Source organism: Ostrea edulis, chromosome 8 (assembly GCF_947568905.1).
Source record: "Ostrea edulis chromosome 8, xbOstEdul1.1, whole genome shotgun sequence".
Lineage (NCBI taxonomy): Eukaryota > Metazoa > Mollusca > Bivalvia > Ostreida > Ostreidae > Ostrea > Ostrea edulis.
Window position 1 is genome coordinate 8,860,640 of NC_079171.1, and position 17,260 is coordinate 8,877,899.

At 34.9% G+C, this 17,260-nt stretch overlaps 1 protein-coding gene across 1 annotated transcript; it reads left to right on the forward strand.

Annotated features, from left to right (window-relative positions):
* The first annotated feature begins 3,109 nt into the window (after positions 1-3,109).
* On the forward strand, positions 3,110-4,543 carry LOC130049595 (uncharacterized). Its single transcript, XM_056147431.1, has one exon. It carries the CDS (start codon positions 3,110-3,112, stop codon positions 4,541-4,543), a length of 1,434 nt encoding a protein of 477 aa, XP_056003406.1.
* The last annotated feature ends 12,717 nt before the right edge of the window (positions 4,544-17,260 follow it).

Genomic DNA, 17,260 nt, shown 5'->3' on the forward strand with positions numbered 1-17,260 from the left:
AAGGCTTATCCAAATTCTGATAAAGCAGCTGATTGGTTGATGCATAACGATGACGGACGCAGTCGAACAGAAGATAAACAAAGTTTTATCGAATTCTCGCTGAAACCTTTACAGAAAGTGTGTTTACTTAAATTAGCAAATAGGTCAGACGTGTTGGCAGTATTACCAACAGGCTATGGGAAATCGCTATTGTATACGATTCTACCGCAATTAATGCTTGAAGAAGACCTGCATAGTAATACAAGTTCTCGTGAAGTCAACATAATTCCGGTCATATCGCCACTGGTTTCTCTAATGAAGAACCAAGTTTCGAACTTGCAAAAACACAACGTTTGCTTTCTTGAGAACAAGCGACTCATAAACTGACATTTGGAACAACAGCTGTGGTGTTTGTTTTCTTCGGTGTCACCATTTCCGTTTTTCGATAGCGCCCCCTCGCGTTGTAATATTTTCAAATAGAACGCTCCAAGGCGTTTGATTAGGAAGTCAAACGCCTTGCGTTACCTAGGCTAATGTCATAGTTTTGTCCCGTTTCTGGAGACATTTTCAGTGTGACTATATTCTGCACATTGATGTCAGTGGCGGATTTAAAGGGACTGATTCACGATTTTCTCCAAAATTTCATTTTTCACTTTTAATGATCAAAATCTACTGTATAATATGTTTAAAAGATTTTACATAAAAAGTAAAGTTATACATCATCACAGAAGCCCATTTTAGAGAGTTCATTATTTGTTTTGTAAACAAAGATATCGGTATGTTACTGTTTACGAAATTTTCAAAAGAAATAGATATCGATCTAAGTTTATTATAACTTTCACATTTCAAGCATTCTTCGGATGAAATGTTTCATCTAAAAGTTAAAATGTGCGACTATGCAATATCAAGATGCTTTATATTACAACATTGATATTTCACATGTTTGTTTGTATACATAAAAAGACTCGAGTCTTTGTTTATATAACGCATATTTAAGGCTAAAATATAGCTTTTATTCTTGCAATCCGAAGGTTAAAATTTTGGTTGTCAACATTAAATGAGTTATACTTTTAATATTAAACATCAAAAATAAAAAAAAAATAATTTGTTCAAAAGTCGTGAACCAGTCCCTTTAAGGGCGGACCCCCTCCCCCCTCTTATTTTTTTTTCAAATTTAAGGTAAATCGTATTTAGAAAAATGTAAACGATAAAAGAAGTAGTAGTTTCTTCCACTCTTGGGGGAATAAATGACAAAATCTTTTGATTCACTGAATTACTTTCAATGGGAGAATTTACGTTATTTTTCTGCCACAAACCCTTAAAGCTGTATGGTCCAAATTACAATATTTTTTCCATCTCGTAAAAACGCTATTAAATCATCCCACACATGTAGTTATGAGGCTGTATGACATGTCATAAATTATTTCACCTGTTTTAACCCAAATTATTTGATTTTAAATCGATCTTTACAAATAACCGTGTCACTCTGCCATTTCAAGTGACAGTCACGTGACCAGTTCAAACTTTCAGATCATCGGTGGTCTTATCTGTGCAAAGCTGTGCAACAGTACCGTACCATAAGTATAATAAAAATAAAAACATCAAATACCTCTTAGTAATTCGTTGTTTTACGCTCTTTCAGCCTTAAAACTAGACAGTTGCGTATGAGTTAATACATCATGTTGGGATTCCCCTGACGCACGTGCATCTATTTATAGACGTCTATTATGGGATGATTTATATATGTACCCACTAAATTTACTTTCTAAATAATATTCGCACTGGTTTTTTTTACATGCAGATGTTTTCAAGCATGTAATTAAGGGAAAGTTAATAACTTTATAAAAGAATTAATCTGCTTTAAAGCAATTATGTACAAAAATAATACATGAACATCGGGTCATACAGCTTTAAAATTAGCGCAATTTTATTAACTTTACCTTATTAGATGTAAAAATGACAGAAAATAGTAGAAATTACTACATAGGAGATATATTTCAAACCTTATAAAATTTGTAAAATCAAGCCGGGACCTCACGCGGGCTTCGCCCCCTGGACTTCCATCAGGGCTTTGTCCTTGACCCACTGATGGCCTCATGGCGGCCCGAAGCCTCATAAAAAAGTTGCGCCCTCCTAACCGGAATTCCTGGATCCGCCACTAAATGTTGCGAAGATTCTACAAGGAGGACAATATCACTATTTAATTGTTATTTCTAGTGTTTATATTTAACAGGATCCAAACCTTTAGATAGACTATACTCCGCCTTAAATGGACTCAATCTTGAAAAAAATCCTTTATAAGATAGAAATATATCCGAGTAATAGATAAACATTGAAAAATATATATGTTTACATGCTCAATATTTGATAGAATTCAAACCTTAACAAAATCAAATTGCACTTATTTATGTCCCGCATAGGTTTCCATGTCCTTACAAACTACGTCATAATCTTGTCCCGTTTCTACACCCCGAGGTTAGCTGCGGATATTTTACACTCTATATCAAGAAGGAGGACAGTGAAATGTTTCCTTTATGTGCTTGTTGGCAATGACAACGTGGACAATCAACACTTCATCTACAGACATCACAGTTTAATACTCCATTGTTTCAAACAAATAGAACGCCGAGGCTACAGCGGGTTCGCCGAATTTGAAATGAAACCGAAAGTTGATTTGTAATATATAAAGATGGCAACATCACTAGAGAGCTCTTCGATGGAGGATGTTACATTGTGTTCTATATGTTTCGAAAAGTTCAAGTCACCGAGGTTTTTACCGTGTACACATTCCTTCTGTCACGGTTGTTTATCTTCCTACATCGTTAATGTGTGTAAATCTACGGAGCCTCGTTTGGGATTTAATTGTCCATTATGCCGCGAGTACATACCCTGTCCTGGAGCCTTCGATAAGTCAGACGAGTGGGCGGGGCTATTTCCGTTGAATGAAGTTTTAGAGGCAATCGTTCATAAGCCTGATGAGAAACTGTGTGGTCCTTGTTTGCGAGATAACGAAAATGAACATGCTACAGGGATATGTTTGTCATGTACAGAATATCTATGTAAAATATGTACGAAACATCACAAAAGACAACTCCTCTTAAAAGACCATATCGTATGTCAATTGAACGAGATGAAATCCGGTAACGTAATTCCTTCATCAAGAAATACCCAAGGCTGCCCTGAACATAAAAAAGAAACTATCAAATTCTTTTGTAACGATCACCAGCAGTCCTGCTGCTCGTTGTGTATTGGAACAAGTCACAGAAAATGCGAAAGTATTGATACTGTTGAAGATGCGGCAAAACATATCAAAGAAAATGGTCAACTGGACCTACTTTTTGGCAATGTGAAGAACCTAGAAAAGAAACTGACAGAAGCAAAGAGCGAACAAGAGAAAAATGTAGCAGAAATAGAGAACTCAGTGGACAAAATCATAGAGAAAACAGAAAGGGAATTCAAGGAACTTGTTGACCACCTAGAAATACTGAAGAACAAACATTTAGATGAAGTAGCAGGTGCGCTGAAGAAAGGAAGGAGGAAGTTAAGTGATTATACAAATGTACTTACTGATGGTATACAGTGTACAAATTACTGCTGCCGGAATATTGAAAGAGCGAAAGAGACGGAGAATGACACTGAAATGGTGGCGATGTATTGCAGAGTGAAAGAGAGGCTCTTACAGCTGAAACAGTTTAAATTCACGAAGAAACAGATAACGATATCTGAAACAAAGTCACAAGTTCTGAAAGAAGTGAGAAATATGAAATCTTTTGGAGATATTAAATATGCTGAGTCTGATCGTCACGTCACGTACGATGTACATGACATTGCGTTATCTTTAGTTTCTGAATTCAGCATTGGAGGAGGAAATCCGAATGTGTACACTGGGAATTTTCTGTCAAATGGTAACTTTATAGTTGGAGATTCCATTTCCAATGGCCGTTGTCTTATTTATAACAAAGATTGGCAATCCACGGGAGTCATTGATGGACTGAGTAACCCTTTTGAAGGAATACAAGTTGGAGAAGAACTAATTGTGACCTGTGGTGGGACGAGATCTATAGAAGTTTTTTCTGCGTCTGATTTACATAAACTGCGAAGTATTAATATAAACGAACACGTGTATGGAATAACAAAACACAATGGAGCGTGTTATGTAGCATGTGGAAGTAAAATCATAAAATTTGATATATCTGGTAAAAACCTTAAAGAATATAAAGCTGGAGGTGGTAGGAATATTAATATAAGTGCAACAAAAGATGGACATCTTGTGTACAGTAGCTGGTTCCTTAATACAGTGACCGCCATCACGGACCAGGGAGACACCGTCTGGCAGTATAAACATCTCAAAATGAAAGAACCCCGTGGACTTGATGTAGACTCCGTCGGTAATATCTTTGTTGCCGCTAGAGGAAGTGACAATATCCACGTGTTGTCTGGCGCTGGCAGTCTTGTTAGGATTATCGAGGATATTCCGAAGCCAGTGTTTATTAAACTAATGGAGGAGAGGAGTATGTGCTGTGTGTGCAGTGGTTGTAAAGTTCTGAAAATATATAAACTGTAGAATTCTATAGTTAATGTCCTATAAAAAACAATTCCAAGAAAAAAAAAACTTTAATGTGCATGCAAGTTGTCTCGTTGAAATTATTGAAGATATTCCACAGTCAGTGTTTATTAAACTGATGGAGGATAGGAGTACCTGTTGTGTGTGTAGCAATTACAAAATCATGAAAGTGTATAAACTGTAAATTTCTGTAACCTTGTTTTAAATAAAATAAGAAAAATCAACTGTAGTGTTCACGCAAGTTGTCTTATACATACATTGGAAGTATTGCCTTTATTCAAGGAAACATTATTATTTCACAAGTATACTCAAGTATATCTGCTGTAAATGTTTTTTTCTGTCTTAATTACAGGCACATAGTATCGGTTTTCAAATAAAGAGATGTTGCCGTCGGAGGTTAGCCGAATATTCTTGACAAGCAATAGACATTTTTTCACGTTTAAGGTAATACATCGTGGGCGGTTGGGTGAAGTGACGGTGGAATTTCGAGACTTCAACTAAAATCGCTAAATTGGTTTGCCCGAACTTCGATTTTTTAAAAGGGGGATGGGATTGGCAGAGCTATCGGTTTAATTCTACACTTCATTTCTCTCCTTAATTACTGCTATCCAACCTAGTGGGGGGGGGGGGGGGGGGCAGTAGTCACCCAATATATCTTTATATGCATGTTTAGGAGGTCGCACATTTGGAATTTTCAAACTTATTAACAATCATTTATTTTTAACATAAACAGTTTTAGGTTTGGTATATTTGATTGTCCAATAGGTTTTGTTATTGAAGTTAATGTGAATAAGTTTTAAGATTTAAATATAAAGATTTGTTGCCCTATTAATGCTCTAAACTATGGATGAAATGCTAGAAACATAGAATCGCCCATGCTTCGTGGTTTGATATGATTTATATTCAACGAGTTATGTGTTTTCTATCCGTGAGCCACAAACCATGAGATAGTCTTTTTATCACATGTTAACCCCCTACGGCTATTCATTTACGTCATTGTATTGTTGGGAATTTTAATATCCGACATCAAATGTACGTTTTTGTGACGTCACAAACGGCGCATGAAAACACTGTAATAATTAGAATTTATGCAATGGGTTGTATACACTGGATAAAGACATAGGCATGTGAAAAATGTAAGTATGTAATCGTGTGCAATAAGAAAAGTCAAACTTAATGAAATTCGCCACCCCCAACATTCTTTCTTTAAAATGAAGGATTTAATGGTTTCTTTCTCGGGTTGGATGCTTAACTTGTCCGTGTATGTTCAGATCTGGTTGTTCTTAATCAGTGGGTCACAGTCAAATAATTTGATAAACTTAAAGCATTGGGGTACTGGGCCAGTAGGATTTATCTTCAGTTGACGGGCTCCTTCGTACGTTTATCTAAGATAACTGATTATAGTGGTGATTTGTACCTGATCTCCTTGAGAATGTGCAGAAGTAACACCATCCAAAACCTATATTACCATGAAAGTGAAGAATATGCTGTAAACATATTCTGTAAACCCACGACTTACAATAAACGTGTTCATCTAAAATTGGCGTACCATAACTGAGTGTTCATTTAAAATCCGCATACCAAAACTGAGTCAGGTCACCGATCAGCTGATTTAGGACACAGTAAACCTTTATAGCTAGTGTTATATTGTTCTTGTAATTGCTAAATGGTAACACGTCAAACTATGTGTCGAGATGATATACATTTTTTTAAAGACAATCATGGATGGAATTCATATCGGTTGGTTCTTCCATTTTCTGAACCCGCTGTAAATAAATTAACAAGAGGTTGGTCGTGTTGAAAAAGTGTGTACCATGTTTCCAATTCTTTTAGAATTAAAGTATCATTGCAGATATCCCAGCGTTTATAATTCGATGTGGTATATGGCTATTAAACAAGTTGAATATTGTAATTTATATTCAAGTAAAGTCTGAATTTTAAATCTTTATGGTTGTGTTCATTTCATGCATGGATCCATCAATTCATGAAAGGTTTTAACATTGAATAATAGTTTTTTACAAAAATGATGAATGTTTAAGAGTCGGCGATGGGATAGTAGATAATGGTTATCAAAGTGAAGATAAATTAAAGTAGAGTTGATTGCTTTCAACTTGAAAGAACCTAGTTCTTATAATATATGGTCTTGAGTGAAGATCCTGGCGACGAAGAATCAATTAATACAGTGAATTTGACTGGAGTTCTTGATAAACATTGACATGAAAATGGCGAATCTTAATCCCATACACCCTGTAAAGAATACTCAATTGAGAACAGGGTATAAATGGGTCCCTCAAAGCACCAGGCATGGGATCAGGTGCCCGGGAATAGGCATCGACTGTTGACCGGTCACACCCGCCGTGAATCATGCATCTTATTTTGCCATGTTCTTTCCTTTATGTCGTTGTTGATAATGAATGCATGTACAAGTTATTTGGTGTGCATGCAGTGTGGTTTAGTGTGATTAGCATTGAGGGTTTTATGCATTATCCTGTACAAAAGTGTCATACTTTTAATATATTTAATCGACTTTTGAAAAGTTATTTACAAGTTACCTGATCCAATGGAATGAATTGAACTCAATATGAAAAAATATTATAAAGGTATTAATGTAAACAGATGTTCTATTGATGATTTCTTGTAAAATTTGCATTGTATATTCAACTAGCATTACAATGGAACCAACTTGACAGTTAATTTCACAGTTTTCTGCACAAAACACTGTGTTGAATTATTCATGGGAATTAGTTAACCGCTGAAATAGGGCCGAAAATGGCGTTAAAACAATATTCAATCAAGAAAATAATCTCGTAAATCAAATATTCATTTTAAGAACGTCTTTAAATTGAATGTCATCACTGTATAACACTTTCGCTAGATAACTATGTGGGGAAGTTTGCAGAAGAAGACTTGAGAATTTGAGTGTGACTTTGTTTTACCAACATTATAGTTATACAGATTATATATGTTGTTTATTGTATGTTAAATTGGAATTAAAATTGTACATTAGCAATTCCTTTAGGGTTTACAGTGCTATGTTAAGAAATGAAACTTATAATTCTTTATTTGATACATGCATCAAACGCGAAGCGCATTGATGAAAAAGTGTTCCGTTCAATTTTTCGTTTGATACATGCATAAAATAAAGAATTATAAGTTTTATTTCATATCATTTACTTATACTTTTAAGATAGAACAAAAAAAAATTTCTTATCGAAAAGCTTGAATTAACGTTTTTTAAATGCCGCGTAGAATGAAACAACAACAAAAAATGGCTGTGCGTTCGGGTGAGGTAGAGTTACTGTGCAGAATTAAATAAATTATACGCAATATTAAAGGTGTAACGGCTAAAAGCTGCAATAGATAAAAAGGAGGAGAACAAGTGGTGACTGGATGCATGCTGTATTGCATTCGAGACGTTGAACACTGGTTATATCGTAGGAAAGGTGGAATGCGACTCGGCTCCATTTCAATATTAAGTAGAAAGCTCAACACCTCTACATATAAATTGCGCTCGTTGACTGAGCCCCATACATATAACGCAGTTCAATTTCATTAATATTTACCAAATCAAAAATCGCTGCTTGCTCCGTCATGTTATCAAAAGCGTAAAGCAGTTGATACAAACCGTAATCTGTCTGGGCTACTTCTACCAGTCAGTGTCCTACGTCATCAAGTTGATTATTCTACCACGTCATTACTAGGCCCATGTTTGTTGTTTCTTTAAACTAATTTGTATTTTATTCACATATTTGATTGTGTTTATTTTTAGTAGCATCAAACGAATACATTTCCTTAACAATGCATGTGTGGAAATTCCCATTCTATAAATAGCGCTAAAATTAGAAAGGCCGTTAACAGGGAAGACGCATTCCAGAGAAAAATAGTCCAGCGTGCTCAGTGCAGATGAACTCCGGACGATTTTTTTACTAAGAAATCAAATGAATTTTTCATGCAATGAGCATCGTTGTTAAGTCATCACTTTAGAAGTTATTAAATTATTATGAAATCAAAATCATAGGAAGATATTTACAAAATCGAAAGTTAATATCAATGTTGCACTCCACCATTCGCAATATCAATTTAGCAAATGCAATCTTCACACATACATATCTATATCTCAATAGAAGACATTACATCCTGCTTCAACATTATTTTTGAATTATCAAACTCAAAAGTTGGAGAGGAAGTAACATTTTCTATTATTCATATCGACTGTTCAGTGCAGCATGTCGTAATAAACGTTTTTAGTTCTTTCAGTACTTTGATTGACGTTGAAATATCAATAATTAACTGTCACAAGTATCACTACATTAGATTTGTTATCTGAATTCAAACTCTCAACCCACCAGCCCCATTGACGCATGTTTCACACAGGTTTCCATGTTCCTGAATAGTTTACTTCCTGTTACATATTAACATCGTATTCCTATCCCATGACCCATGATTTTTAGTGCGATAGTATTGTCTTATCATATCATGTACTTCGATATTTTGGACATTTAGACTCTAGATCTACAAGAATGACAGTGAATATATGTTTATGTAATTGTTCGTCATTGTAACGTCAACAATCAACACATCATTTACAGACATCATGAAGTGTTACTTTTGTATCGTAATATTTAGGACACCAAGGTTACAACGGGTACGCTGAATTTAAAATGAAAACGAATTGTAATATAAAGATGACAACAGATCTTCGGTGGAGGAAGTTCAATTCGTCGAGTACACATTCCTTCTGTCACGGGTGTTTATCTTCCTACATTGTTAATGTTTGTAAATCTACGAAGCCTCGTTTGGGAACTAATTGTCTTTTATGCCGTGAGTATATTTCCAGTATTGGCTCGTTCGATAAGCCAGGCGACGGGACAGGGCTCTTTTCTTTGAATACTATTTTAGAGAAAATCGTTGAGAAACCTGATAAGAAACTGTGCGATCCTTGTTTACGAGGTAGCTAAAATGAAAATGCTACCGGAGTTTGTCATGTGCTAAATATGTATGCAAAATATGCACCAAACATCACAACGGGCAATTGCTCTCGAGCGAACATACCGTATGTCAACTAAACGAGATAAAATCCGGAATCAAATTTACTGCATCGGCAAATATCTGCAGCTGTCTAGAACATCAAAAGGAAACAATCAAATTATTCTGTAATGATCACCAGCAGTTCTGTTGTTCAGTGTGTATAGGAACAAAACACAGAAAATGTGAAACTGTTGATATGCCGAAGATGCGGTAAAGCACATGAAATAAAACGCCTTCTCCATCTTAAATTAAACTGTTATGAAAAATGCCGACTGCTGAGCGTTTGAATCGAAAACGGAAAAATAAAAAAGATATGCAGGTCAAATCTTACAAGATGATGGCATCATTTTTCAACAGGTTAGCAAAATTTAAACATGTTAATCTAAAATCGGCATAACGAAACTGTGTCAGGTCGCCGATCAGCTGATTGAGGACACAAATGCCAAATAGTAAACCTTTATACCTATTGTTATATCGTTCTTGTAGTTGTAATTGCTGTATACTAAGTAAAAAGTTAAAATATGTAAATTCGTAAAATGTGTGTAAATAATATATATTTTAAAAAAAAAACATGCATAGATGATATTCAGATTGGCAAGTTCCACCATTTTCTCAACCCGCTGTAAAGGGATTAACAAGCGGCTGCTCGTGTTTACAAAGTACTCGTATGTATATAAACATGAGATGATATTTATCTTTTCCCTCTTCTTTTAAAACTTCTTATGTAGCTCGGGTTTTGTAATCCTTGTTCAGTGGAGTAGGGTATCTGACGTGTTCCAGTTGTTGCACTTCCTCCCCTTTCTTTGGAACATTTCCATTCATGAGATTGATCACTGTTTGGTCTTCCTCTGTTTAAAAATTGATCATTAAAAAGATATATGAGATGATTCCTCTTCCTACGCACCTGATCTCACCTCTGGTGTGTCCAGGGGTCCGTGTTTGCCCAACTATCTATTTTGTATTGCTTAAAGGAGTTATGATATTGATCACTGTTCGTTATCTTCGCCTTGCATGCAAACTATCTTCTGGTGTGCTCACTCCAATGGGAAACATCAACACCAAGTGATATTTATCATTTCTCTCTATAAAGGTTTTTAAGTATCTCGGATTTTTCAATATTCAAGAGTGCAGTGGGAGATCTGAGGTGTTTCAAGGATTACACCCCTCTCCTTTTCCTTGGAATATTGTAATTCAAAATGGTTACATTGTCTTATGACAAGGATCGCGATTCTCTCTTTTGGGCTGAAAACTGGTTGAGGTGCAATGATTCCCATGAAAAAAGTAGATACTGGACACAGACGGATTATGATGTATCTAGAGATATCTAGATCAAGACTGACGTAGAATGTTTCTAAGGAGACTGTAAAATTAGATTAGGATATATCTAGATCAAGACTGACGTAGACTATTTCTATCGAGGTTGTAAATTAAACGTGAAAGTGTTATTTTTCTATATCTAACAGAATGGATGGAATTAACAACGGTTTGCATTAAGATGGGTAGGGACAGGGAGACGCGTCTTTGACCTGAGCTTTCTTTTATGTTATAAAAGTATTAGGAAATATCTTGGTTCATGAGGTGTTTCATCCCTATGTTTCCATATAATAGCTCTAAAACTTAATTGTTATTTCGGATTTCAAACATTTCGGTTGAGCATCACTGAAGAGACGTGATTTGTCGAAATGCGAATCTGGTGCATCCAAATTGGTACCGTAGAAGTTCTACATTATGACCCCTGGGTCGAGGCCTCTGCTGGTGAAATGTTAGTCCCCGAGGGTCTCTACAGCTCAGTAGCTAAGTACTTCGTTACTAGCTTGAAAATACGGATGTATATTTAATTGCTGTTTCAAAATGTAGAAATTCATTTCAAAATTAAGGATTATCTCCCTCACGCAAAGCTCTGATCCTTAGACGAATTTGACTCCACTTTTTTGACACACTGTTTTTCCATATAATAGCTCTAAAACTTAATTGTTATTTCGGATTTCAAACATTTCGGTTGAGCATCACTGAAGAGACATGATTTGTCGAAATGCGCAGCTGGTGAATCAAAATTGATACCGTATAAGTTTTACATTATGACCTCTGGGTCGAGGCCTCTGCTGGTGGACTGTTAGTCCCCGAGGGTCTCTACAGCCCAGTAGCTAAGTACTTCGTTACCAGCTTGAAAATACGGATGTATATTTAACTGCTGTTTCAAAATGTAGAAATTCATTTCAAAATTAAGGATTATCTCCCTCACGCATAGCTCTTATCTTTACACGAAGTTGACTCCACTTTTTTGGCACACTGTTTTTCTCTATAATAGCACTAAAACTTCATTGTTATTTCGAATTTCAAACATTTCGGTTGAGCATCAATGAAGAGACAAGATTTGTCGAAATTCCATCTGGTGCATCAAAATTGGTACCGTATAAGTTTTACATTATGGCATTAAGTGCAGTTCAAAAGTGCAGTGATTTTTTTTCCTTCATTTTCAACTAATCTAACTTAATATTTTTTTTTCTTTTTTATGTCAAAAATAACACTCTTCGTAACACTCCTTGTTCCATAAGACCCATGCCTCAACACAGTGAATGGTAAATATCTTAAATGGAACTTGGGTGAAAAACGTGAATATTTATACATGGAGATTTATCTCGCACAGACATTTAAACAAGAAAGAGTACTGTCTTATGCAATAAAATAGGTCAAATACAAACATACACTGAACATTTCATTTGTTTATCAATATTATTTCAAAAATTAGTTGGATTCGAAATTTAAACTTGAGCCTATTCTTACTGGACATTTGCGCTAAGAGATGACTTTTACAATGAACGGTTATCTTGGAAACGAACTTGATAAATGGAAACCTTTTTGGTGATACTATCAAACGGGGTATATTCTATTGGGTTTGAATTTACTATATTCGCGATTGTATTAAAGATCGCGAAAAAATGCCCATCACAAAGTGTTGTTCATAGGGGTATGAATCCATCTAAAGGTAATGGTTCTAACTTAGTCTATGGACTGTACTTGATATTGAACATATAGAGCTATGAAGTTTATTATTTAAAAGACCGAGGTAAGGACAAAGTAATGTTTAGTATGTGCATTCATTATATATTAAGTACATTTAGAAACAAGTTTGTTAACTTGTTTGTCAAACAAAAAACTGTATAAAACATGTACAAAGTAGCAATTAATATTAGTACGGGTGGTTATACCCCTCAGCACACAGACAAATTTAAATGCCAACACATACAAATGCACTTTTGATCAGATAATTTTGTTTTGATAGACACTCGACAGCCTGCACAAACCACTTAGCATACAGGAGTTTAACCAAAGATAATTTCAAGTCAATTTCTAGAACTACAATATAGGACCCATCTTTAAGATTTCGTTCGACTTGACTTGCGTAATGGTTTTGAAATTCTGTTTTGAGCAAATAATTAAAATCACTATTAATTTGTATATCAAGAGATTGGAGGCGGTCAGTGCAGATTTCGGTACAAAACAACTATAATGCCCTTTTCATCAAGAAGTTTAAAAAGTGTTTGAACGCCCTTTAAAAAGATAAAAATTGCAAAGTTCTTCTTTATTCAAGGAGAAGTCAGGCTCGGCAAAATATGTTTTCCACATAACGAATCAGTTTAGAACGTTCTCAAATTAATTTCATTCAGTCAGGAAATGATGACGAAGGTGGTATTTTTAGGAGTCCCTTGGTAAAAAAGAACTGATAGTGAAGTTGATATCTGGCTTTTGTCGTCATATCCTTTAATTGGGATTTGTTTTGAACCTGTAAAATGCTTTAATTTTTAATATATTTGTCATTTACTAATTTAAGACTTTAAGAAAAGTACAAAACTATTTCTCATTTAATATTTCGTAAATTATTTAATTAGTAGATGACATAATGATAAAATCATAAAAAAAGATACCGCATAGCGGGGATTTTCCGCGAGGTGATAAATTTGGTTTATTTTAGCGGTTAAATAGCTTTCCACCAAAATTTCACTCGCCAACCATGCACTCAATTGCGACTACAGTATTTGCAAGAGCGATATAACTTCCTTGTCCGCCAAAACTTATTACACAAAAAGTATTAGTATTAGCATATCTTTGAACCAGTAATCGCTAAATTTCAAACCCGCGAAAAAAAAACCGCTAAACGGTAACTGCGGAGTTATTGTTGAAACAAGATTTTACCTGCTCGCTCTATTGTCCATTACCCACATGGAATGATGCTGACACCAGTCCGCTTCCAATTAATTACAAGTGAGCCAGAAATGTTATGTTTTTGGCTTTAGAGTAAATTCGTTCAACGTCAGTTGGTAACGTATTCATGCCTTTGGTGGCCTTCCGCTCTCTAAAACTCATTCTGGAGAGTGATGATTTTATCCTATCACTATTAATGGTGATTCAGACAAAATGTTCTTATATTTGATACATAAAACCCCCTGCATCTGTCATCAAAATTGTGTATTAACAACACTTTTAGACGCACATGTCTGAAATCATCGTATTTCCCCAAATTCAAAGGACGTCGATGGGGAGAATACTCCTAACTGTAATTTTGTTTATATTTATTTGCAAAACCATATGTAGCTTTTGATGGTCCATTATCAATGTATATTTAGTTATTCTTAAACTTGTCTCAGGCGAATGTGTATCATATAATCCCTAGTTACGTTTTCTCGACAAAATCCTGAGAACTTTTTCTCCAAAGAATCATTGTGCACGTCTGTGATTCCTTCATCTTCAGGGTCGTCTATCTTGCGAGGATCAGGGTAGAATTGACAATGGAGGAGCACTAACCCCTGGGGGTTGTTCTTCCTGAACAAATGTGGAAGCGACATCAATAAACAGATGTAAATGACCTCTTGAATTCGAAAATACTAGTGAACAAAACTCAAAATTTCAAGTGACAATTTTTATCTTAATAGCTGAAGGGAAAACTCATATTATCAGCAATAGTGAAAACTTATCCGAAGGTAAAAACGTATGCAGCATGTTTTATAGAAAACAGGGGAGGTAATCCTAGTAAACATTGATTAGGGAGTAAAGACGACCTATTCGAAGGTGTTAATCCGCGACATTCAAACCATCGTGAAACATCGAAGGACAAAACTTGCAAAAATTAGTCCTGCAAAATTAAAGCCCCTTTAGCACATACTCAGATATAAAGTGTAGCTAGGTAACTGATGCATCATGAACAAATGAAATATCAATTTTAAATGCTGGAGAATGTAGGAGTGTATCCATTCAATCTTTAACTACGCTGATTTCGTGCATCTAAACGTTGAATCTTGGGTTGTACCCATGTGATCGATGCATATACGTACACATTCATTTGTATTTACATATCCTACTGCTTTTTCTGTGATAGCCTTTGAATCTTCAGACTAATTATCTTTCTGTGAACAACATTTTGTAAATCAGCGCGTTCCATAATCTCTTTTGAAATGTACACGGAATGTGATGGGTATTTCAAATGCACTAAATGTGTGTAATGAGTGTCAAGTGTTATCTATATGTGGGGATTATTACACTAGGAAAGTCATTTTATGTATAACGACGGATATCTAAGTAGTAAATGATGGGTGGATTTCAGGATTTCAGGTCGGTCTCTGATATTGCTCGAGCTACGCTGTCTCTTAACCTCGAACTCTCAAGGCCTGAGAATGTTTTTCCCCTCAGCATTTTAGTGATATTCGTCTAGTCTCTGTAAGTTGTCTGGTTTACAGTTGATATTTGTTTACGAGTGTCTTTCTGGTGTTGTTCAATGTATAGAAAATAACTTTGATATTGTAGTTTTTAGGAAAAGGGAAATTGAGTCATTTCATAAAACTTTATTTTTCCTTTTTCAAATTTAGGTTAACATTTTGAATTTTGTAAATGATTTTTCCAATTGGTAGACGGGTAGTTCTCAGTGTATGCACATGGATTCACTGTGTTACGCCTTTGACATGTTCAGTTTTGTTAAGTGTGGTAACACGAATATTATAATTAATTTTTCTTCAGAATATATATGTGTAGCTTCTTATCTTTAGCTCTTCAACAAAACACGGAGGCGGACGAGAGCTACCTTTCAGAAAAACCGTTCCTGCACTTCACAGAAAATTACACTAACTGTTGAATCGGCAAAATCGCTATATCCTTGGATCGCCGTCTCAAAGAACTAATACAAAAACTTCTTATATGTTTCCTCGATAAATTTGTGTCCAAACTCACCTCCAAACATTCATTAAAGTCTCTTGTCAACCGAACACACGCCATACCTTCAAAGCATTTCGTTTGTAGACGCTACCATGCTAGTCAGCAGTCAATTAGAACCCTGCTGATCTTTGTATCTATCCATTGTATCCAATATGTACGTATTCGGTGTTCATTTATAATAAACACAAACACTGGACATAAAATACGCGAATGTTTGGACACAAGTGTAGTGGGGAAAATGTTGGAAATCTTTTTTTATATTATGATATGGCGATGACAAAATACAGAGATATAAGCCCTCAATCGCGCTGTGAATTGAAGGATTTTATAAAGAGTTATTTACCAGAGAGCTACATATCTGAAGCTAAATAGATATATATGTGTTTCCGAACTTCTTGTACGTTTAGAATGTTTTGTGTTGTATATGTGTGGATGACTGAATAAAGCTGTATGACAAATTTATACATTTTGTAATAAGCAAACCACAAAGAATTTCTTCACACAACATTTATTCATATAATGACAGTCAGGGTTTATCATCATGCCTTTACAAACCCACCTAACTCGACAGTACGGGTATTTTATCTACCATTTACTCACACATCTACTCTAATGTGCATTCATTCAAAGATAAAAAAGAGGAAAAGGGATAGAAAAGAATGAAGTTTCTCTGGCTTATGTTATGTACAGATTAATGTTAATCTGATAGGTTGTCAAGTGTACATGTATATCAAATGTACTGTTATCGCATTGATAATACCTTAAATACACTAATGCTAATGTATACAAGTACATATATCTCCTACATCATATAAAACTATAAATCCATGTCACGCATTCCATTTCTTCTTAAAAACATCAACATAATCATTTTTAAATGCTAACTGCCTTTCTACGTTGTACACAGTTGTGCAAGTGTTAACAAAGTTTTTCAACAAATGCGGATTGAATCTACATTAAAATAGCTAAAATAGATCTAGCAATTTATCGTTATTTCGGATTTCAAACATTTCGGTTAAGTATCACTAAAAAGACATTATTTGTCGAAATGCGTATCTGGTGCATTAAAATTGGTAACGAATACGTTTTACATTTGCAACAATATACAAAATACTTTGAATAATAAGTAATCAAACCAAAAAATGAAATGGTCAACATTTCATTTTTTGAGATAAACAACAACTGTTGTTTTTTTTTTTTTGTTTTTTTTTTTTTGATCAACAACATTTACTGTCAAAAAATCCCTAAACTATAAACTTATATTCGATTCATAATAATGCATTGACGTTGGAAAACTAAAACATTAATCGTGATATATTTTCCATATATGTATGCATGCAAAAAAACAACAACAAACAGCTGAATTAATGGCCTTGTGGGTTTATTTTAACTCAGGCAAATCAAATAGTTTCAAATGGTTTAAAACGTAACGGGCCTACCACAATACTATACCAACCATTCGACATTGAATATGTTTAACGATTT